The following is a 24793-nucleotide window of genomic DNA, read 5'->3' as shown; positions in this document are numbered from 1 at the left end:
CTCACGATTTGTTACCATGAAACTTTCCTCACTATTTGTTACCATGACAACAATATCACAGCATATTACTGTGACCGATGTCGGTCTGGGGAATAAGTACTCAAGACCGTTTCCAGTTCATTTCTTTATTGTTCCTAATTTCCAGTTCATTTCTTTATTGTTCCTAATTTCCAGTTCCTACTTCTGCATACCATTGCTAGCACCTTCTATCTTAAATAGCTCACTTTCAATCCTGATCTAATCTGGCTCACTTTCAATCTTCCCACTCTGACTCTGTTCTGCCTCTCTGTACTTCCGTCTGCATTCTCTGTACCTCAGTCTGCCTTCTCTGTACCACAGTCTGCCTTCTCTGTACCACAGTCTGCCTTCTCTGTACCACAGTCTGCCTTTTTTGTACCACAGTCTGCCTTCTCTGTAACTCAGTCTGCCTTCCCTGTACCACAGTCTGCCTTCTCTGTACCACAGTCTGCCTTTTTTGTACCACAGTCTGCCTTCTCTGTAACTCAGTCTGCCTTCCCTGTACCACAGTCTGCCTTCTCTGTACCACAGTCTGCCTTTTTTGTACCACAGTCTGCCTTCTCTGTAACTCAGTCTGCCTTCCCTGTACCACAGTCTGCCTTCTCTGTACCACAGTCTGCCTTTTTTGTACCACAGTCTGCCTTCTCTGTAACTCAGTCTGCCTTCCCTGTACCACAGTCTGCCTTCTCTGTACCACAGTCTGCCTTTTTTGTACCACAGTCTGCCTTCTCTGTAACTCAGTCTGCCTTCCCTGTACCACAGTCTGCCTTCTCTGTACCTCAGTCTGCCTTTTCTGTACCTCAGTCTGCCTTCTCTGTACCACAGTCTGCCTTCTCTGTACCTCAGTCTGCCTTCTCTGTACCTCAGTCTGCCTTCTCTGTACCACAGTCTGCCTTCTCTGTACCTCAGTCTGCCTTCTCTGTACCTCAGTCTGCCTTCTCTGTACCTCAGTCTGCCTTCTCTGTACCTCAGTCTGCCTTCTCTGTACCTCAGTCTGCCTTCTCTGTACCTCAGTCTGCCTTCTCTGTACCTCAGTCTGCCTTCTCTGTACCTCAGTCTGCCTTCTCTGTACCTCAGTCTGCCTTCTCTGTACCTCAGTCTGCCTTCTCTGTACCTCAGTCTGCCTTCTCTGTACCTCAGTCTGCCTTCTCTGTACCTCAGTCTGCCTTCTCTGTACCTCAGTCTGCCTTCTCTGTACCTCAGTCTGCCTTCTCTGTACCTCAGTCTGCCTTCTCTGTACCTCAGTCTGCCTTCTCTGTACCTCAGTCTGCCTTCTCTGTACCTCAGTCTGCCTTCTCTGTACCTCAGTCTGCCTTCTCTGTACCTCAGTCTGCCTTCTCTGTACCTCAGTCTGCCTTCTCTGTACCTCAGTCTGCCTTCTCTGTACCTCAGTCTGCCTTCTCTGTACCTCAGTCTGCCTTCTCTGTACCTCAGTCTGCCTTCTCTGTACCTCAGTCTGCCTTCTCTGTACCTCAGTCTGCCTTCTCTGTACCTCAGTCTGCCTTCTCTGTACCTCAGTCTGCCTTCTCTGTACCTCAGTCTGCCTTCTCTGTACCTCAGTCTGCCTTCTCTGTACCTCAGTCTGCCTTCTCTGTACCTCAGTCTGCCTTCTCTGTACCTCAGTCTGCCTTCTCTGTACCTCAGTCTGCCTTCTCTGTACCTCAGTCTGCCTTCTCTGTACCACAGTCTGCCTTCTCTGTACCTCAGTCTGCCTTCTCTGTACCTCAGTCTGCCTTCTCTGTACCTCAGTCTGCCTTCTCTGTACCTCAGTCTGCCTTCTCTGTACCTCAGTCTGCCTTCTCTGTACCTCAGTCTGCCTTCTCTGTACCTCAGTCTGCCTTCTCTGTACCTCAGTCTGCCTTCTCTGTACCTCAGTCTGCCTTCTCTGTACCTCAGTCTGCCTTCTCTGTACCTCAGTCTGCCTTCTCTGTACCTCAGTCTGCCTTCTCTGTACCTCAGTCTGCCTTCTCTGTACCTCAGTCTGCCTTCTCTGTACCTCAGTCTGCCTTCTCTGTACCTCAGTCTGCCTTCTCTGTACCTCAGTCTGCCTTCTCTGTACCTCAGTCTGCCTTCTCTGTACCTCAGTCTGCCTTCTCTGTACCTCAGTCTGCCTTCTCTGTACCTCAGTCTGCCTTCTCTGTACCTCAGTCTGCCTTCTCTGTACCTCAGTCTGCCTTCTCTGTACCTCAGTCTGCCTTCTCTGTACCTCAGTCTGCCTTCTCTGTACCTCAGTCTGCCTTCTCTGTACCTCAGTCTGCCTTCTCTGTACCTCAGTCTGCCTTCTCTGTACCTCAGTCTGCCTTCTCTGTACCTCAGTCTGCCTTCTCTGTACCTCAGTCTGCCTTCTCTGTACCTCAGTCTGCCTTCTCTGTACCTCAGTCTGCCTTCTCTGTACCTCAGTCTGCCTTCTCTGTACCTCAGTCTGCCTTCTCTGTACCTCAGTCTGCCTTCTCTGTACCTCAGTCTGCCTTCTCTGTACCTCAGTCTGCCTTCTCTGTACCTCAGTCTGCCTTCTCTGTACCTCAGTCTGCCTTCTCTGTACCTCAGTCTGCCTTCTCTGTACCTCAGTCTGCCTTCTCTGTACCTCAGTCTGCCTTCTCTGTACCTCAGTCTGCCTTCTCTGTACCTCAGTCTGCCTTCTCTGTACCTCAGTCTGCCTTCTCTGTACCTCAGTCTGCCTTCTCTGTACCTCAGTCTGCCTTCTCTGTACCTCAGTCTGCCTTCTCTGTACCTCAGTCTGCCTTCTCTGTACCACAGTCTGCCTTCTCTGTACCTCAGTCTGCCTTCTCTGTACCACAGTCTGCCTTCTCTGTACCTCAGTCTGCCTTCTCTCACTTATACTAAAAACTAAGAAGTGTCTAATATGCAAATTAGTTAACTAACATTTCTATTGGTCAACTGTAGATGGACAGCCATCAGGTGGTCAATAGAGGTTCCCAGGGCTCCAGTCTGTACCTTCAATTATCACTAATTGACCAGATCTCCATTCCTCTTTAGATGACTGACCAGTTAGCTTCCTGTCCTTACATCAACCACACCATCATTCATATTTTGTTTCACAGTAACTCCTTGTTCTCAATACTCGGTCTTCAGTTCTTTCACTTTCACCTGACAACTATTTAATTCTGTTCTCACGATTACCATTTCTAATTACATAACACACTGTCCTCAAATCTTCCTATTTCACACTGTCATATTTGCCTCTTAATCCTCCCTAAGTTTGTTCCACAATCTGAAATAATTCATGTGATGTTTAACTCTATCAATATGATATCAATATTCATACAATTACTTGTTATTCTCTATAATTACATTAACAATGTGCATTTCAGTAATTTGTTCAAAATTCAACACCAACATATTTGTATATTGTCTTTTCTTTCAATGACAGTCTTGGGTCTTCACTGTACATTGTAATCTTCCACATAACAAATTACAACTATGTCCATGTTTTGTCTTTGTGTTTCTCTTACTCCACCACTTTGAATGCTGAATATCCATTGTCCATTGAGACAACAACAAGTAACTTTGTTTCCACTCTTTGTTCAGGAATTTGGATTACACATTATAATGCACTGTCTGGTTGTATTTGTCACTTTCCATAAAAAAAAAAATTAACGCATGCAATGAAATACATAATATGAGTAATGTTAACCAAAATGTCTGGCTTTATCTCTGTGAATACCAGCACATTTGCCCATGCAGATGTTGGTTCCATGCAAACACATTTAGCAAAAAGGCTTGTTTTGATTAAACAATGATTATGTCAGATAATCTTCTGACTTCCTCCGAATCATGGAGGCACATGTTTATCGACTTATGAAAAAGGTGTCACATGCCAGCCAATTCCACTCATTGGTCTGCTTAGCTTCTATTGTAGTAGTTACCTAACTACTTATATGCTGAGAGTTCCAATTTCTCTTCCTCCACTCAAGACTTCAATTGCCCATGAGACAATAACTGTAATAACTTATATTTTCCCAATTTTGTTCAGGAACCCTTACAGCTAGCTTTTCATTATACATCTATGTAATAATGACCCATAGCTATCTTCTTGGTAACTACCAATACATAACCTACCCTCTTAGGTTATTTCCTAGAGAAAGAATATATACTAGTACAGTTTTTGATAACAATTAAGTATCGTTCAAGGGGCTCACATTGTCGTTATTCCTACTTCTTGCATTGCAAATCATATCAAAGCAAAATGTTTTACCCATCTAGTAAAAAAAAATCAAATCAAACCAATGTTTCTAATAATCGCAAGCTAACTTTAATTGTGATTTTGGACGTAGATGAACACAAATATCTACTGAGATGGTAACTTACAAAAACAATCAGTAAAGAAAAGGACTAAAGTCTTAAGAAGCTCCTTATACCTGAAGTATTGCCTACATTCCATCTCTGAACAGTATGTATTAACTTCTCAATTACTACCATTTCTCAATGAGTATTTCACAATTCTAACTACGACTAATCATATATTCACATGGAACTGGAAGATGAACTGAATTTTTTTTCATTTTTTCTACTACTTGAAACTTAAACTAAACTACTTGTTTTTCTTTCCCTTTTTCCTACTACGACCTTGAAGAGTCTTATGTATGTGATACTCACTAATCAAATGATCAGGCACCAACTCTTCTTTGACCCAGGAGGACTGTCTCTGCTGTACCCATTTGACTCTATACCATGTGACTTTATTGCTGCGCTTACGGCACAGAATTTTGTCCACTATCAACACCTCATCTGTGTGTGTATCCTTACCATCTAGGTCATTACCTAGATTAAGGTCATTATCAGGGTCATGGGCTTGACTGCCCTGCTCCACAGTCTCCTCTATTAATTCTGGGTTCTGGTCTGTCTGGTTACCATATGGTATCTGGGGAGGGGGATTTGTAGGTCAGAGTTCTGGACTAACATACAATGTCAATCTATTTGCATGTATTAAAGACTTCACAACTTTGTTTGACTGGCAATGTCTGAGCCTGTATCTGTGATTATCCAATGCATTAGTGATGTAGAATGGTCCAACCCATTTCTGACAAAGCTTTGCAGACAAATCTACAGGTACTCGTTGACAATGTAGCCATACTCTCTGTCCAACGGCGAAGTCTGGATCTTTGGCCTTTTTATCAAGCTGTTTCTTGTATTTCAGCTGTGCTTTCTCTATGTTGCCTCTTGCAACTTTCCTAAAGACCTCATGAGTTTGTATGAGTTTTCTGATATGTGATTCTGTTGTTTTGGGGAGATTTTCATTTGGAATCAACGCTGTGTCAATGGGCATACAGCACTCTCGTCCAAACAAGAGGAAATATGGGGAAAATTGTGATGATTGTGTGGATGGTACAGCTCTAAAGCTCAACATGATACTTGGTAGTATCTCATGCCAGTTGTTTTGTTTCTCATTACAGAATGCCCTTAATGTAGTGGCGATGGATTCATTCATCCGCTCACAAGCAGCATTTGGCTGAGAGTGATAAGATGAAGTTTGCATCTTTGTGATCTGAAAAATCCTACACAATTCCTTGACCAGCTTTGATACAAAGTTTTGTCCCCTGTCTGTCAGAATAGCCTAAGGGGCTCCATATCTACAAATAAATTCACTGTACAATACCCTAGCTATTTCTGTTGCTTCATATGAGACCAAGGGAAATGCTTCGCACCATTTTGAGAATGAATCTACAATAAGCAGAATGTACCTATGACCTTGTGTGGTTTTGGATAATGGACCCAGTATGTCCATGTGTATTCTACTGAACACATCCTGAATGGGGGGAGGTTTCAAAGGTGCTTCTCTGTGATGTGTGTCCCTTTTTGCCCTTGCACACACCTCACATGACTTACAATAGTGCTGGATGTCTTGAAACATTTTATGCCAGAAGTACTTTAGTGGGTGCTGTGATATGTCCTTTCTATGCCTTGATGACCTGCTGTAATTGCATCATGATACGCTAGCAGAATGTCATTCCGTAGCGATAAGGGAATGGCCAGCTGTTTGATAACTCTCTCACTGTTCAAACCCTTACCTCTGGGGTAATATAAATGAAACAGTACTCCATTGTTCATCAAAAAGTCATTTGATTCCCTGACAATGGTATGAGCTAGGTTTCTGTCCTCTGGTAGAACTCTATCTTCCAGATACCTAATGATGTGTATCAAATCTGGGTCTTCAAGCTGTTTGCTTCTAATGTTGTCTGGGGTTCTGTCTGACACAGAGGGGTCATAATCATCTGTAACTCAACCTTCACGTATGTTATTTATAACATTCCTGTGGTCAGTTAAAATACTGTCTGGCCAGTCCAGTGTGTATTCAGCTGTCCCTCTCAATATCATGTACGGACTTGGGAATGCCCTGACATCATGTACTGACAATGATACCATCCTACAATGACCTCATACACCGGGTCATCTGACTCTGGTTTAGGGCTCCCATCATAATCCCGTCAAGACAACCCATCAGCATTGGAATGTTTCTTTCCAGCTTTATGCTCAATGACAAAGTTGTAACCCTGTAACAGAATTGCCCATCTTGCCACTCTACCAGATTTTTGTTTGGTACTTTGCAATGTTTTGATTGCCATATGGTCAGTCAATACTGTTAATTTCTTTGTGGCTAGGTATACATGGAAATGCCTTATTCCTTCTACTAATGCAAATCTGTTATGCCCCAGTTTTTCTCTGCCTTTCTCAATGACCTACCCCCATAGGCTACAGCTCTTTCCTTTCCGTCAGCATCTCGCTGTCCTAACATATACCCTATTGCCTTAGTGGATGCATCCACATAGAGAATGAATTCTTTGTCAAAATCTGGGTACACTAGAATTGGTGCCGTAGTCAAGCATTGTTTCATACTGTCAAAAGCACTTTGACATTTTTCTGACCAGAGGAATTTGGTGTCATTTTTCAGGAGCTCATTCATAGATGCTACAATCTCTGAAAACCCTTTCACAACCTACGATAGTAGTTACATAGTCCTAGGAATGCCCTGACATCATGTACGGACTTGGGAATGCCCTGACATCATGTACTGACTTGAGAATGGGATATTCTGTCACTGCCTTTATTTTCTCATGGTTCACACTGATACCATCCTTTGAGAAAACATGGCCTAGATATTTTACTTCAGACACTGCAAAATGGCATTTCGAAGGTTTAAGTTTCAGATTAGCATCCCGCAATCTCTGAAAAACCTGAGCCAAATGGTCTATGTGCTCCTCAAATGTTGAAGAGAACACCAGGATATCATCTATGTAGACAAGAGCAAACTTATAGTTTATGTCCCTCAACACCTCAGACATCACCATAGAAAAGGCTGATGGTGAGTTTGAAAGTACAAATGGGAGCTTAGTATATTGGTAGACACCCTGATGTGTCACAAAACCTGTTTTTGCTTTGGAATCCTCTGTCAGAGGAATTTGCCAAAACCCTGATCGTAAATCCAAGATAGCAGGGGAGCTTTGCAAGCCCCTGGGCAAAGTATGCTTTTGGTAATCCAGCTTTGTTTTCCAGATATGCTCTTGATTAAATTTTATGTTATCAAGATAATCTGCACTTATCTATCATTGTGCTAAATAATCTGGTAAGATGTGGGACAGTCCATCATTGTATAGGTATGGAGCATCACAATTAAACGTGTACCAGGCTATGATGTTGAATCTGTGTGGAGAACCTCAGCATTGGCTTAGTTCTCACCTACAGCCTCGGGTAGTAGACTATATTCCACATATTGACACCTACCATGAACATTCTAATAGTCCTGAAATACAATTCTAATAATGCCAGTTCCAGAAACAATCAAAGGTTGTATGTACTGTTTTAGTGACCTATTGCTATCCGTCTTCCTCCGTCGTCGTCCGTTAACATTTTACATTTTCAACTTAAGCTGAAATACTGTCAAAGGAATTTCATTGATACTTCATGGAAATGTTAATGACTACTCCCTGACCAAGTGTTGTTATTTTTCGGGTCGATCAGAAATCCAATATGGCCGCTACGGCCGCCATTTTGAAAAACTATTTCAAACTTAAAGTCAAGTTCTACTGGGCCGATTTAACTAAAACTTGGTAGGAATGATCGACTCATGGTCCTGACAAAGTGTTATTATTTTCGGGTTGATCAGAAATCCAATATGGCCACCGTGGCCGCCATTTTGAAAAACTATTTCAAATTTAAAGTCAAGTTCTACTAAAACCTGGTAGGAATGATCGACTCATGGCAAAATGTGTTTTTTTTGTCATGGCTGCCATCATTATCTCCACTTCATATTTCAATTACAAAGAATTATACTGTAGGACTCGGTTGACTGCTAAGGCCCATGGGCCTCTTGTTGGTATTAACAGTCATTTATGTTCTCCTTTCTTGATACTTCATTCCAAAAAAGAAATGTTTCGGTTGAAAAGATAAAATCAACATTTTATTTGAGATTATAGAATATAGAAGTGCTGTGTTGCTGAATAATATAAATGTCGACTAATGGCTTCTGTATCTTCCATTTCAGATCCCATAATAATGCACTTTTTGGATATAGCAAATATGATAGAAATTGGTATAAATTATTCACATTATAAATTATATATATTTCCATTTCAGATTATTTGAAAACCAACAAATCTATAAATAAAAATCATTACAAGCTACCTGCAGATTTAAAAGAATGCATGGTCTGAAATGTTTTTAATCTTGATTTTATATTTTCATGTTTTAATTTTACACCTTTGTTTTCTGTACAATTTTGCATGGCCATAAAGTGTTGATTGTGTGTATTCTGGATGTTGTGTCATTGGAAAATAGTATAATGATTGGTGACATTAGATGAATCTTACAGAAAGGTTACCATTCTCTGTAATGTATATATGTACAACAGCCAGCTCTGAGTTACTTATCAGGAAATACCTATACAATGCTTTTTAAAACTAGGATTAAACTTGCAAATTGAATCTTAAAACTTGAACAAACAAAGTGGTCTGAATTTCAAAATAAAATAACAGAAGCACAACTTCATTGTGTATTTCTATATAGCTAGTTCAAGTTAGTCTAGTGGATTAATTCTCTTCTTTTTTTAAAATTTTCTGCAATGGTTTTTTTGTTACGTTTTTCATGATTTCCATTGAGATATGGTTTCCATAACAATCAATTGTGAAACAAGTAAAAACTGAATTTCTATTTATTTCTTTTGTATTGAAAAGAGTTTGCTCTGGTATTGTGCTCTTTGTTTTACTATTGTACATGATTCACACTTAACAAAACTATTGATATCATGATCACAGTCATTTCAATATTTTTGCATACACATTTGTGGAAATATGCTCTTTGCTTCGTGTTGTCATTTAAAGTTCATTAAAACTTCACTTCAAGCAGAAGCTTGTGTATAACACAGGGTTTTTATACACTGACAAAGGGTCACATCATGGTATACCCTGCACTGTCCATCCATCTGCTTTTTGTCATAACAACTCCCCCAACAGTTTTTATAGCCGAATTAATAATAATAATAATATACAACATTTATACAGTGCCTTATATAATTTGTAAGATTACTCTAAAGCGCTTTACAACATATGGATAATAGTATTACATGTAGTAATAATATTGTGAAACAAAAAAAAAAAGGTTTACATAATCACCTTTATACATTAAGCAAGCAAATAACCATCGCAATGGGCACATAAATGAATAAATAAAGGATGGTATTTACATGACAGCTGTGTAAAGGATGGTATTTACATGATGTCTGTGTAAAGGGTGGTTTTTACATGACGTCTGTGTAAAGGATGGTATTTACATGACCTCTGTGTAAAGGATGGTATTTACATGACCTCTGTGTAAAGGATGGTATTTACATGACGTCTGTGTAAAGGATGGTATTTTACATTACGTCTGTGTAAAGGATGGTATTTACATGACATCTGTGTAAAGAGCCTAAAATGCAGATGTTCATGAAATTTCACTGAAGATATCGACACACCCCGAAGTTGTACGCCTGTGACTAATATTTCAGTTTATTATGGGAGTTATGCCCCTTTTGACTGGCGGATTGTGGAGTATAAGAAACATATCACTGTGAACTAAATCCTGAAAGAAGTGGTACAGGTCGATACATAAAAGAAATAATTGCCGGTGGGGGACTATGGATTGCTTTGCAATACTTTGCCTGATTCATTAGAACTCTTCCTATAGTTCTGTGAGCAGGCTGGTGTACAAGTCTGCCATTCTGGCAACAATTCTAGTTAATAGATGTATATTGTTGGTACTTGATACAAATATTTCCTCATAAATGTAGCTCGAATGAGATTTTTTTTTTACTGAATTTAGGGCCTCTTGTGCAAATTTGACACCAATGTATAGCACCATTGCTATGCCAGCTGTGTTTACAGACCTGTCATACTCGCGTATCTTTGGATACCTTTAACTTTTACTGTTAAATTTTGAAACTTGTCCTTAGTACTACCAGATGTTATATTGCTCAAGTACAAAATTTTGTGATCACATGTTTACCTCGTTAGGACTGAAGGGCCAAGTGAGCTTATGCCTTGGTGCAGTGTTCGTCATCCATCCCTCTGGCGTCAACTATTTTTCTATTTTCTTTAAATGACTTCTTCTCAAGAAAAATAGGCGTAGGATGACGATATTTGCCCAGTAACATGCTAGGATAAAGGGCTACCAAGTTTGTTCAAATGAAAGACCTTTGTCCATTTTCAAGGCCACAGGGGTTAAATAAATTGACTGATTACTGCAGCAACTTTGATTTAGAAAAGGTCAACTAGCTGAGATCATTCATGGCTTGATTATAAGTTTTTGAAAATTATGGAGTTTATACAAGAAATGAAGCTCCTAGTTATAACAACCTTCCAAAATATTAGTTTCGTATATAAGTATAACATCCCGGGTAATTTTGTATTATAAGTATAACATCCCGGATAATTTTGAAGTAACTCAATGCATAGGTAGGTGAAATCATGGCTGTGAAGTCCTTTATTTTGGTCAAATGACTTACAAGCTATAATTTGTTACAGCTGAGTGTTCCTGTAATGAACGTGGATCGATGAGCATCACCTGTAACCCAGCAACACATGAATGTCGCTGTAAACCAGGAGTTGGAGGCAAGCAGTGTAACTACTGTCTCCCTGGGTACTGGGGCCTTGCACTAAACCAAGACAGTGTCGGCTGTGTCCGTAAGTCTATTTATAGCTTATTTACATATACTGTTAATTTTAGCTCACCTGGTACTAATTCAAGGTCTAGCTGAGTATGTGAACGTATATGCCATGGTACAGCAGCTGTCATCTGTCCATCAACATTGTATTGCACAATTTGATTAAAATGGTGCTTATCCAAAACAGCTGAGTGGATTTAGACTATATTTTGGGCTGAGGGAGAGGGCCCATTGATAGGGGGAAAAAAACGTTCTCCTTTCACCTATATAAAACCTACTGTCTTGTCAGTTAATGATAATGACAGGTTGGACTATATATAACCTTCTGTCTTGTCAGTTAATGATAATGATAGGTTGGACTATATAAAACCTCCTGTCTTGTCAGTTAATGATAATGACAGGTTGGACTATATATAACCTTCTGTCTTGTCAATTAATGATAATGATAGGTTGGACTATATAAAACCTACTGTCTTGTCAGTTAATGATGATAATAGGTCGGACTAAATGATAATGATTGGTCGGACTATTTTTTTTTTACTGTGATACCAGGCAGTTCCTGTTCCTATACATAACCTTACTTTGCTCTAGTGGTTATTGTTATATTTTAGCTTTACCAAAAGCGTTTGCCTCTAGATAGTACCTATATCACATTATGGATATAGGGAAAGCTAGGGGATCATATGTTGTAAAAAGGAATTTAGATGTGAACGCTTAGGCTGGAAAAAATAAATCTCATTAGAGGTTTCTTCTTTTTTATTTGCTAAAATTCAGTCCAGATCATCATTATTAGCTCACCTGTCCGTCGTCTGTCCGTTGTCCGTCGTCTGTACATCACCAATTTCTTTGAACGGCGATATTGCTTTAAGCGACTTCTTCTCTGGAACTAAGAGATGGATATCAACCATATTTGACTGGAAGCATCCCTAAGTGGTAGGGATTCAAAATTGTACAAATGGTGGGGCTGACCCGCCAGGGGGCTGAGGGGCGAGGCCAAAAGGGGGCAATTTTGCTATATTGCTTTAAGCGACTTCTCTGGAAGTAAGAGATAGATATCAACCATATTTGACTGGAAGCATCCCTAGTTGGTGGGAATTCAAAAATGTACAAATAGTGGAGCTGACCTCCCAGGGGGCTGAGGAGCGGGGCCAAAAGGGGGCAATTTGGCTATATTGCTTTAAGTGACCTCTTCTCTGGAACTAAACGATGGATATCAACCATATTTGACTGGAAGCATCCCTAGGTGGTGGGGATTCAAAATTGTACAAATGGTGGAGCTGACTCCCCAGTGGGCTGAGAGGCGTGGCTGAGGGGCGTGGCTGAGGGGTGGGGCTGAGTGGCGGGGCCAAAAGGGGACAATTTGGCTATATTGCTACAAACGACTTCTTCTGTAGAACTGTGTCATGGATATCGACCATATTTTGTCAGAAACATTCATGGGAGGCAGGGTTCAAAATTGTACAAATGGTGTGGCTGACCCTCCGGGCTAAGGGGTGAGGCCAAAAAAAGTGTATTACTTGGAAATGGTTGAGATCCCCACCGTATAACCATATATACAATTGCTGAGTATAAAGAGAAGAATGCACATTTGCTTCCAGGATGGCCTTGGGGTCTGCCCCATCCTTGGAGACTTAACCCCTGGGTCATAACTTTGAAATGATTAAGATCCTCACCCCAAAACTACATATACAATTGTTGGGCATAAAGAGACGAATGCAGTCATGCTATTTAGAATTGACCCCAGGGTCTGCCCCACCCTTGCAGCCTTAACCCCTGGGTCATAACTTTGAAACGGTTGAGATCCCCACCTCAAAACTGTAAATACAAATGCAGTCATGATATTAAAATTGATCCTAGGGTCTGGCCACAACCCTAGGGACCTAGTTTCTGAGTCACAGCTTGGAAACAGTTGAGATCCCCACCCCATAGCCATACATAAAATTGCTGGGCATGAAAAATCTTATGCAGATATACTACAAGTATTGGCCTTGAGGTCTTGAGGTCTAGCATATTCCCTTGGATCTCATTTGGAGAATATGTTATCATGATTGCTTAGATATCCAGGTGAGCGATACAGGCCCTCTTGGCCTCTTGTATTAACATATATCCTGATCCCCCATATATTATTGTGCCTAGAGAAATTAATGAAATCCACCTAGATGGAGGTAAACACCGAACCTCTACCTGTGGGTTTGTAGGTAAACAACAAACCTCTACCTCTGGGTAAGTAGGTAAACAACAAATCTCTACCTCTGGGTAAGTAGGTAAACAACAACTCTCTACCTCTGGGTAAGTATGTAAACAACAAACCTCTATCTGTGGATAAGTAGTTAAACAACAAATCTCTACCTCTGGGTTAGTAGGTAAACAACAAACATCTACCTCTGGGTAAGTAGGTAAACAACAACTCTCTACCTCTGGGTAAGTATGTAAACAACAAACCTCTATCTGTGGATAAGTAGTTAAACAACAAACCTCTACCTGTGGGTTAGTAGGTAAACAATAAACATCTAACTGTGGGTAACTAGGTAAACAACAAACCTATACATGTAAACAACAAACCTCTACCCATGGGTTAGTAGGTAAACAACAAACCTCTACCTGTAAACAACAAACCTATACATGTAAACAACAAACCTCTACCTGTGGGTTAGTAGGTAAACAACAAACCTCTACCTGTGGGTAACTAGGTAAACAACAAACTTCTACCTGTAAACAACAAACCTCTACCTGTAAACAACAAACATCTATCTGTAAACAAAAAATCTCGACCTGTAAATAACAAATATCTACCTGTGGGTTAGTAGGTTAACAACAAACCTTTACCTGTGGGTTAGTAGGTAAACAACAAACCTCTACCTATGGGTAAGTATGTAAACAACAAACCTCTACCTATTGGTTAGTAGGTAAGCAACAAACCTCTATCTGTGGGTTAGTAGGTAAACAACAAACCTATACCCGTGGGTTAGTAGGTAAACAACAAACCTATACCCATGGGTTAGTAGGTAAACAACAAACCTCTACCTATGGGTAAGTAGGTAAGCAACAAACCTATAACCGTTTGTTAGTAGGTAAACAACAAACTCTACCTATGGGTAAGTAGGTAAGCAACAAACCTCTACCTGTGGGTTAGTAGGTAAACAACAAACCTCTACCTGTGGGTTAGTAGGTAAACAATAAACCTCTACCTGTGGGTTAGTAGGTAAACAACAAACCTCTATCTGTGGGTTAGTAGGTAAACAATAAACCTCTACCTATGGGTAAGTAGGTAAGCAACACACCTCTACCTGTAAACAACATACCTCTACCTGTGGGTTAGTAGGTAAACAACAAACCTCTACCTGTGGGTAACTAGGTAAACAACAAACTTCTACCTGTAAACAACAAACCTCTACCTGTAAACAACAAACATCTATCTGTAAACAAAAAATCTCGACCTGTAAATAACAAATATCTACCTGTGGGTTAGTAGGTTAACAACAAACCTTTACCTGTGGGTTAGTAGGTAAACAACAAACCTCTACCTATGGGTAAGTATGTAAACAACAAACCTCTACCTATTGGTTAGTAGGTAAGCAACAAACCTCTATCTGTGGGTTAGTAGGTAAACAACAAACCTATACCCGTGGGTTAGTAGGTAAACAACAAACCTATACCCATGGGTTAGTAGGTAAACAACAAACCTCTACCTATGGGTAAGTAGGTAAGCAACAAACCTATAACCGTTTGTTAGTAGGTAAACAACAAACTCTACCTATGGGTAAGTAGGTAAGCAACAAACCTCTACCTGTGGGTTAGTAGGTAAACAACAAACCTCTACCTATGGGTAAGTAGGTAAGCAACACACCTCTACCTGTAAACAACATACCTCTACCTGTGGGTAATAAGGTAACTGATTTAAGGAAATGTAACATTACACAGGCACTTTGGCTTTTTAATTGAATATTAATTCTCTTTGTGACCAATGATGCTGACTTTTAGTTTTAACCTCTTTAGCTTGTAACTGCCACACATTGGGTCGACTTCGAGGTGATTGTGATCAGACAACAGGAAAGTGTTTTTGCCGACCAAACATACATGGCGCTAAGTGTGACCTTTGTCCAGATGGTCGCCCAATTGTTTCAAGATATGGATGTCCAAGTCGTAAGTACAAAGAAATACTTTCAAAGGGTGGTGGCTTTTGTCCAAGTATTCCTCTGTGAGTGTTGTCCAAGTATTTCTCTTTGAGTGTTGTCCCAGTATTCCTCTGTGAGTGTTGTCCCAGTATTCCTCATTGAGTGTTGACCCAGCAGTATTCCTCTGTGGGTGTTGACCCAGTATTTCTTTGTGAGTGTTGTCCCTGTTTTCCTCTGTGAGTGTTTTACCAGTATTCCTCTGTGAGTGTTGACCCAGTATTCCTCTGTGAGTGTTGACCCAGTATTTCTCTGTGAGTGTTGTCCCAGTTTTCCTCTGTGAGTGTTTTACCAGTATTCCTCTGTGCGTGTTGTCCCAGTATTCCTCTTTGAGTTTTGACCCAGTATTCCTCTGTGAGTGTTGTCCCTGTATTCCTCTGTGAGTGTTTTCTCAGTATTCCTCTTTGAGTTTTGACCCAGTATTCCTCTGTGAGTGTTGACCAAGTGTTCCTCTGTGAGTGTTGTCTCAGTATTCCTCTGTGAGTGTTGTCCCAGTATTCCTCATTGAGTGTTGACCCAGTATTCATCAGTGAGTGTTGACCAAGTGTTCCTCTGTGAGTGTTGTCCCATTATTCCTCAGTGAGTGTTGACCCAGTATTCATCAGTGAGTGTTGACCCAGTATTCATCAGTGAGTGTTGTCCAAGTATTCCTCTGTGAGTGTTGTCCCAGTATTCCTCTGTGAGTGTTGTCCCAGTATTTCTCTGTGAGTGTTGTCCCAGTATTCCTCTGTGAGTGTTGTCCCAGTATTCCTCTGTGAGTGTTGTCCCAGTATTCCTCTGTGAGTGTTGTCCCAGTATTCCTCTGTGAGTGTTGTCCCAGTATTCCTCTGTGAGTGTTGTCCCAGTATTCCTCTGTGAGTGTTGTCCCAGTATTCCTCTGTGAGTGTTGTCCCAGTATTCCTCTGTGAGTGTTGTCCCAGTATTCCTCTGTGAGTGTTGTCCCAGTATTCCTCTGTGAGTGTTGTCCCAGTATTCCTCTGTGAGTGTTGTCCCAGTATTCCTCTGTGAGTGTTGTCCCTGTATTCCTCTGTGAGTGTTGTCCCTGTATTCCTCTGTGAGTGTTGTCCCTGTATTCCTCAGTGAGTGTTGTCCCAGTATTCCTCTGTGAGTTTTAACCCAGGATTCATCTGTAGGTGTTTTCCCAGTATTCTTCTGTGAGTAATGTCCCAATGTACCTCAGTACGAACTGTCCCAGTATTCCGGTCCTCTGTGAGTGTTGTCCCAGTATTCCAGTCCTCTGTGAGTGTTGACCCAGTCCTCTGTGAGTGTTGACCCAGTATTCCGGTCCTCTGTGAGTGTTGACCCAGTTGTATATCTTAGCATCCTGTGTCATCATAAGATGTGATGTATCTGTTACAGATCCTAATGTCTTACCTACCCCAAGGACATGCCGGGACGTGCAGTGTGGGTTTGGAGGGACATGTGTAGAATTTGATGACCGAGCCTACTGTGACTGCGAGTCTCTACCTTGCTTTGCTGAGGACTGGCCACGATCAGTGACTGTATGTGGTAGTGATCTCAACACTTACCAGTCTGAGTGTGAGCTGAGACACGCAGCCTGTATTCAACAGACCAATATCACTGTTGTCTTTACTGGAGAATGTGTCACCCGTGAGTATTTTTGTTATCCAATTTTCTAGGTGTGTAACTCACTGTCATGTATCTGTGTGTCTTAATGATAGGTGTGTAACTAACTACCATATATTTGTGTGTGATTAATTGATTGGTGTGTAACTAACTACCATATATGTGTGTGTGATTAATTGATTGGTGTGTAACTAACTGTCATGTATGTGTGTGTCTAATTGATACATGTGTAACTAACTGTCATGTATGTGTGTATCTAATTGATAGGTGTGTAACTAACTGTCATGTATGTGTGTGTCTAAATGATAGGTGTGTAACTAACTGTCATGTATGTGTTGGTCTAATTGATAGATGCGTAACTAACTGTCATTTATGTGTGTGTCTAATCGATAGGTGTGTAACTAACTGCACTATATTTATGTGTCTAATTGATACGTGTGTAACTAACTGCCATGTATGTGTGTGTTTAATAATATAGTTATGTGTCTAGTCGATTGATGTGTAACTAATTGTCATGTATGTGTGTCTAATCGATAGGTGTGTAACTTCTAAATGATAGGTGAGTAACTAACTACCATACATGTGTGTGTGATTAATTGATTGGTGTGTAACTCACTGTCATGTATGTGTGGATCTAATTGATAGGTGGGTAACTAACTATCATGAACGTGTGTGTCTAGTTGATAGATGTGTATCTAACTTCAATAAATGTATGTGTCTAATTGATTGGTGTGTAACGAACTGTCATGTATGTGAGTGTCTAAATGATAGGGGTGTAACTAAATACCATATATTTGTGTGTGATTAATTGATAGGTGTGTTACTAATTGTCCGGTATATGTGTGTCTAATTGATAGGGGTGTAACTAAATACCATATATTTGTGTGTGATTAATTGATAGGTGTGCAACTAACTGTCATGGATGTGTGTGTCTGATTGATAGGTGTGTACTGTCATGTATGTGCGTATCTAATTGATAGGTGTGTTACTAATTGTCAGGTATATGTGTGTCTAATTGATAGATGCGTAACTCACTTCAATAACTTTCTGTGTCTAATTGATTGGTGTGTTAATAACTGAAATTTATGTGTGTCTAAATGATAGGTGTGGAACTAACTGTCATGCATGTGTTGGTCTAATTGATAGACGCGTAACTAACTTCACTATATTTATGTGTCTAATTGATAGGGGTGTAACTAAATACCATATATTTGTGTGTAATTAATTGATTGGTGTGTAACTAACTATCATGTATGTGTGTGTTTAATAATATAGTTATGTGTCTAGTTGATAGATGTGTATCTAACTTCAATAAATGTATGTGTCTAATTGATACGTGTGTAACTAACTGTAATGTATGTGTGTGTCCAAAGGATAGGTGTGTAACTATCTGCCAGGTATGTTTGTGTCTAATTGATACATGTGTATCTAACTGTCATGTATGAGTGTGTCTAATTGATTGATGTTTAACTATCTGTCAGTTATGTATGTGTCTAAATGATAGGTGAGTAACTAACTACCATACATGTGTGTGTGATTAATTGATAGGTGTGCAACTAACTGTCATGTATTGTAACTAACTGTCATGCATATGTGTGTCTAGTGGATAGGTGTGTAACTTCTAAATGATAGGTGAGTAACTAACTACCATACATGTGTGTGTGATTAATTGATTGGTTTGTAACTAACTGTCAGGTATGTATGTGTCTAGTTGATTGATTTGTAACTAACTGTCATGTATGAGTGTGTCTAATTGATACATTTGTAACTAACTGTCACTGTCATGCATATGTGTGTCTAGTGGATAGGTGTGTAACTAACTATCATGTACGTGTGTGTCTAGTTGATAGATGCGTAACTAACTTCAATAAATGTATGTGTCTAATTGATTGGTGTGTTAATAACTGTAATTTATGTGTGTCTAAATGATAGATGTGTAACTAACTGTCATGCATGTGTGTGTCTAGTTGATAGGTGTGTAACTACAGTCAGGTATGTGTGTGTCTAGTTGATAGATGCGTAACTAACTTCAATAAATGTGTGTGTCTAGTTGATAGGTGTGTAACTAACTGTCAGGTATGTGTGTGTCTAGTTGATAGATGTGTAACTAACTTCAATAAATGTATGTGTCTAATTGATAGGTGTGTAACTAACTATCATGTATGTGTGTCTAAATGATACATGTGTAACTAACTGTCATGTATGTGTGTGTGATTAATTGATTGGTGTGTAACTAACTATCATGTATGTGTGTGTCTAATTGATACATGTGTAACTAACTGTCATGTATGTGTGTATCTAATTGATAGGTGTGTAACTAACTGCACTATATTTATGTGTCTAATTGATAGGTGTGTAACTAACTGTCATGTATGTGTGTGTGATTAATTGATTGGTGTGTAACTAACTATCATGTATGTGTGTGTCTAATTGATAGGTGTGTAACTAACTGTCATGTTTGTGTGTATCAAGTTGATAGGTGCGTAACTAACTTCACTATATTTATGTGTCTAATTGATAGGTGTGTAACTATCTGTCAGTTATGTGTGTGTCTAATTGATAGGTGTGTTACTAATTGTCAGGTATATGTGTGTCTAATTGATAGGTATGTAACTAATTGTCAGCTATGTGTGTGTCTAATTGATAGGTGTGCAACTAACTATCATGTATGTGTGTGTCTAATTGATAGGTGTGTAACTAACTATCATGTATGTGTGGGTCTAATTGATACATGTGTAACTAACTGTCATGTATGTGTGTATCTAATTGATATGTGTGTAACTAACTTCACCATATTTATGTGTCTAATTGATAGGTGTGTAACTAACTGTCATGTATGTGTGTGTGATTAATTGATAGGTGTGCAACTAACTGTCATGGATGTGTGTGTCTAATTGATAGGTGTGTAACTAACTGTCATGTATGTGTGTGTCTAATTGATAGGTGTGTAACTTACTATCATGTATGTGTGTATCTAGTTGATAGGTGTGTAACTAACTTCACTATATTTATGTGTCTAATTGATAGGTGTGTAACTATCTGTCAGGTATGTGTGTGTCTAATTGATAGGTATGTAACTAATTGTCAGGTATGTGTGTGTCTAATTGATAGATGTGCAACTAACTATCATGTATGTGTGTGTCTAATTGATAGGTGTGTAACTAACTATCATGTATGTGTGTGTCTAATTGATAGATGTGTTACTAACAGTCAGGTATGTGTGTGTCTAATTGATAGATGTGCAACTAACTATCATCTATGTGTGTGTCTAATTGATAGGTGTGTAACTAACTATCATGTATGTGTGTGTCTAATTGATAGATGTGTAACTAACTGTCATGTATGTGTGTGTTTAATTGATAGGTATGTAACTTATTGTCAGGTATGCGTGTGTCTAATTGATAGATGTGTTACTAACAGTCAGGTATGTGTGTGTCTAATTGATAGATGTGTTACTAACAGTCAGGTATGTGTGTGTCTAATTGATAGGTGTGTAGCTTAGGACCACATATGTGTTTGTCTAATTGACAAGTATGTGAGTGTATAATTTGCAGTCAAGTTAGTGTCTTATTGACAGGTTTATGAATATATTATTGAGAGATGTGTATGTAATTGATAGTTGTATTAGTTATAAGTGTCTTATTATAACAGATTCTAAAGGTGTTTGTATTGATATTTATTTGTGAGACTTATTTTAATTGATGAGTGATTGTCTTTGTGAATGAAACTGCACAAACATCTCTGTTTCAAAATGATGAAAAGACGGATATAAAACAGGGAGAAGGACAACACCAATACCTATCATGAATGGTCACCCACGACGAACCCCCCACTACCGGGCCACCACTCCCACGCCACCACACGAACGGCCACGCAGTAGTTACAAAACAACAAGACACGCTGAGCATGCCCCACCTGAAGCCAGCAGTGAGGTGACACAAACCACTGCGCGACCTGTCACCAACCCCCCTCCCCTTGTTGAAGGTAACTCTAAAGGCCCAGTAATGTTGTCAAGAGTTTGATCACAAATTGTGGCGAGTTACAAATCACCCCTACTGTTCAGGTGTCGTGTTGGACTCAAACACATACTGTGCATGTCAAACAGATGTTTCATTTTATAACAATTCATGTTGTTCAAATATAATTAATTTTGATATTGAAAAAAAAATTGCACAATATTATATTGTCAAACAAAACGTAAGAAATACATGAATTTTATGAATTAAAGATTCTATTGTAAATAAAATAATAATTAATGAAAAATGATAACTGAAATATTGTGTAGTTTTCATGAAATTATTAACTTTTAGCTCACCTGCCTGAAGGGCTAGTGAGCTTATGCCATGACGTGGCGTCTAAAGAACTGAAAGTCATAGAATCAAAATGTTCGGCTGGTAACTTCTTTGGATTGAGCACGATAAAGTTTGCCAATGGAAATGACCTCGGTCACACAAATACATGTATGTCAAACACTTCAAATGCCTTCTTCTGAAGAACTGAAAGGTATATAATTTTATTACTGGTAGCTTCCTCAGACTGAGACTGACAAATTTTGGGAATGAAAATGACCTTGAAGTATTTTGAAGGTCACAGAGGTCAAATATGTCAAACACTATAAACAAATTCTGCAAAAGGACTGAAAGTTAACAATCTTGATATTTGGCTGGATAGAGCAAACAAAGTTTGAGACTGAAATTTACCTTGACCTACTGAAAAAGTCACAGGGGTCAAATAGGTCAAACAGGTCAAACACATCAGATGACTTCTTTTGAATAATGGAAAGACATAGAATTGGAATATTTGGCTGGTGGCTTCTTGGGATATGGAAAACAAAGTTGGAGAAGGAAAATGACCTTGACCTACTTATAAGGTCACATGAACAAATACATTAAACACTTCAAATGAAGAACCAAAAGGCATAGAATCGTATAACAATGTTTGGCTGGTAATTAACTGATATGGTTAAAGCCCGACATGAGATTGGAAATTTTTCTAAACCTACTTTCAAGGTCACAGGGGTCAAATAAACAAACACAGGTGACTTCTTCTGAATGGCATATAATTATAATATTTGGCTGGTGGTTTCTTGGGATAGAACCTGACAAAGGTTGTGAATGAAAATGACCTTTACCTACTATCAACAGGTAATAGGGATCAAATGTGTTAACATAGTCAAATGACTCATCTCAATAACTAGGAAGCACAGGGTGGTGATATTTAGTATTAAGGACTTCCAAGATTTTGCAACTGAATGACTTTGTTAGACTTTCAAGGTCACTGTAGTAAAATGTGTTAAAATCTTGTAACAGGTTGTTTTGAATAACCAAGAGTCCTAGGTAAGGATTTTTATACTTTAACTTTGTCGAAATAAAATTAGTGAGTGTCCTTGGCCGAGTACAATTTAATTTTGGAGAAACCATGCCCCCACCCCAATGGGGACAGAGGAACGGGACCCAATCATGTAAGGGTGTGTTTCTGTGAGACAGAGTCAATATTTGGCTATGACTGCTTTTATATCCAGGTTATCGGTACAGGCCAACTGGACCTCTTGTTTGTGCAAGAAACTTACTTTAAATAACAACATGAAACATTTGTCTCGGCCACCCTGGAAAGATTTAAGCTCACATCAGAATTACATGAGTTATGGCAATCCACTTTTATTGTCTGTTAGCTGTAACGGATAGTTACCATATGTTTATGTTTTCAAGCTCACCTGGCCATAAGGGCAATATGAACTTGTGGCGCAGTGTCCATCCGTCAGACAGACGTACGTCATCACTCACAGCTCACAGTTAACAAATTGTTACTAGTCAACAATGGCTGAGTGTAAACTGTGCTGATCATTTTAGGTAAAATTTTGGACATTTGCTTGGATGACACCTACTGCAGTGTCCAAAACAGCCACTGTCATCTGGGAATTTGTACTTGTTGGAAGGGATATATCTCTACCCTAGATAATACACACTGCTCAGGTAAGTCATTACCTAAGGATATATACCTGTACATACATTATACACTAGATAACAACACAAACTGATCAGGTAATTTATTGTTAAGGGTTATGTTTTATCATTCAATAGAAAGCCAAAGAGTTTATGGCATATTTGTTTAGGATTTTCATTTTCATAGAACATGAAATATTTGCTTGTTAAATTTGTTTTCAGGCTGATGATTGCATTTGATCTTAAATATAAGAAAGACAATTGTTTATCATGTTTCAATTACTTGTACTGTCATTCTTGTAATACAGAAGTGAAACAGGTCAATCCAAACCAACCTCATCTGCACGACCAATCTGCATGCTCCATTAACCCATGTCGCAACGAAGGCCATTGTGTCCCTGACGATCTCCTTGGTTATCGATGTTTGTGTCCACTTGGAAAAAATGGTCCTAACTGTAAAAGAGGTCAGTGCTAGATCATTATTAGCTCACCTGGTCCGAAGGACCAATCGAGGTGAGCTTATGCCATACCGTGGCGTCCGTCGTCCATCCGTCCGTCCGTCTGTCCGTCCGTTGTCCGTCCGTCAACAATTTCTTTAAACGACTTCTTCTTCTTAACCACTGATTGGAATTCAACTAAATTTGACTGGAAGCATCCCTAGGTAGTGGGGATTCAAAATTGTACAAATGGTGGTGCTGACCCCCAAGGGGGCTGAGGGGCAGGGCCAAAAGGGGTCAGTTTGGCTATATTGCTTTAAGCGACTTCTTCTCTGGAACTAAGAAGTGGATATCAACCATATTTGACTGGAAGCATCCCTAGGTGGTGGGGATTCAAAATTGTACAAATGATGGGGCTGACCCCCCAGGGGGCTGAGGGGTGGGGCCAAAAAGGAGGCAATTTGGCTATATTGCTACAAATGACTTCTTCTGTAGAACTATGCCATGGATATCAACCATATTTGACTGGAAGCATCCCTAGGTGGTGGGGATTCAAAAATGTACAAATGGTTTGGCTGACTCCCCAGGGGGCTGAGGGGCGGGGCCAAAAGGAGTCAATTTGACTATATTGCTTTAAGCGACTTCTTCTCTGGAAATAAGAAGTCGATGTCAACCATATTTAATTGGAAGCATCCCTAGGTGTCAGGGATTTAAAATTGTACAAATGATGGAGCTGACCCCCCAGGGGGCTGAGAGGCGGGGCAAAAAGGGGTCAATTTTGCAATATTGCTATAAGCGACTTCTTCTCTGGAACTAACAGGTGGATATCAACCATATTTGACTGGAAGCATCCCTAGGTGGTGGGGATTCATACAAATGGTGGGGCTGAGCCCCCAGGGGACTGAGGGCGGGGCCAAAAAGGAGGTAATTTGGCTATATTGCTATAAAAGACTTCTACTGTAGAACTATGCCATGGATATCAATCATATTTGGTCGGAAGCATTCATGGGAGGCAGGGATTAAAAATTATACAAATGGTGGGGCTGACCCCCCGGGCTAAGGGGTGGGGCCAAAAAAAGTGTATTACTTGGAAATTGTTGAGATCCCCACCATATAACCATGGTATACAATTGCTGAGTATAAAGAGAAGAATGCACATTTGCTTCCAGGATGGCTATAGGGTCTGGCCCCACCCTTGGAGACATAGTCCCTGGGCCATAACTTTAAAACTGTTGAGATCCCCACCCCAAAACTATATATATAAATGCTGGGCATAAAAAGACGAATGCAGTCATGATATCAGAATAGACCCTGGGGTCTGACCGAACCCCTAGGGACCTAGTTTGTTAGTCACAGCTTGGAAACAGTTGAGAGCCCCACCCTATAACGGTATATACAATTGCTGAGTATAAAGAGATGATTGCACATATGCTTCCAGGATGGCCTTGGGGACTGCCCCACCCTTGGAGACTTAACCCCTGG

At 39.8% G+C, this 24793-nt stretch overlaps 1 protein-coding gene across 1 annotated transcript in view; it reads left to right on the top strand.

Annotated features, from left to right (window-relative positions):
• Positions 1 to 24793, top strand: part of LOC110457296 (agrin-like) — a 131120-nt gene that overhangs the window by 53857 nt on the left and 52470 nt on the right. The window contains exons 12-17 of the mRNA XM_021508504.1: positions 11034 to 11192; positions 15170 to 15316; positions 16705 to 16956; positions 20695 to 20916; positions 22782 to 22904; positions 23183 to 23338. Coding sequence (XP_021364179.1) covers positions 11034 to 11192; positions 15170 to 15316; positions 16705 to 16956; positions 20695 to 20916; positions 22782 to 22904; positions 23183 to 23338 — 1059 coding nt within the window. The remainder of the gene's footprint in view (positions 1 to 11033; positions 11193 to 15169; positions 15317 to 16704; positions 16957 to 20694; positions 20917 to 22781; positions 22905 to 23182; positions 23339 to 24793) is intronic.

This window comes from Mizuhopecten yessoensis, unplaced genomic scaffold (genome assembly GCF_002113885.1).
Source record: "Mizuhopecten yessoensis strain PY_sf001 unplaced genomic scaffold, ASM211388v2 scaffold1127, whole genome shotgun sequence".
NCBI lineage: Eukaryota > Metazoa > Mollusca > Bivalvia > Pectinida > Pectinidae > Mizuhopecten > Mizuhopecten yessoensis.
This window is presented reverse-complemented; position numbering and strand designations above follow the sequence as displayed.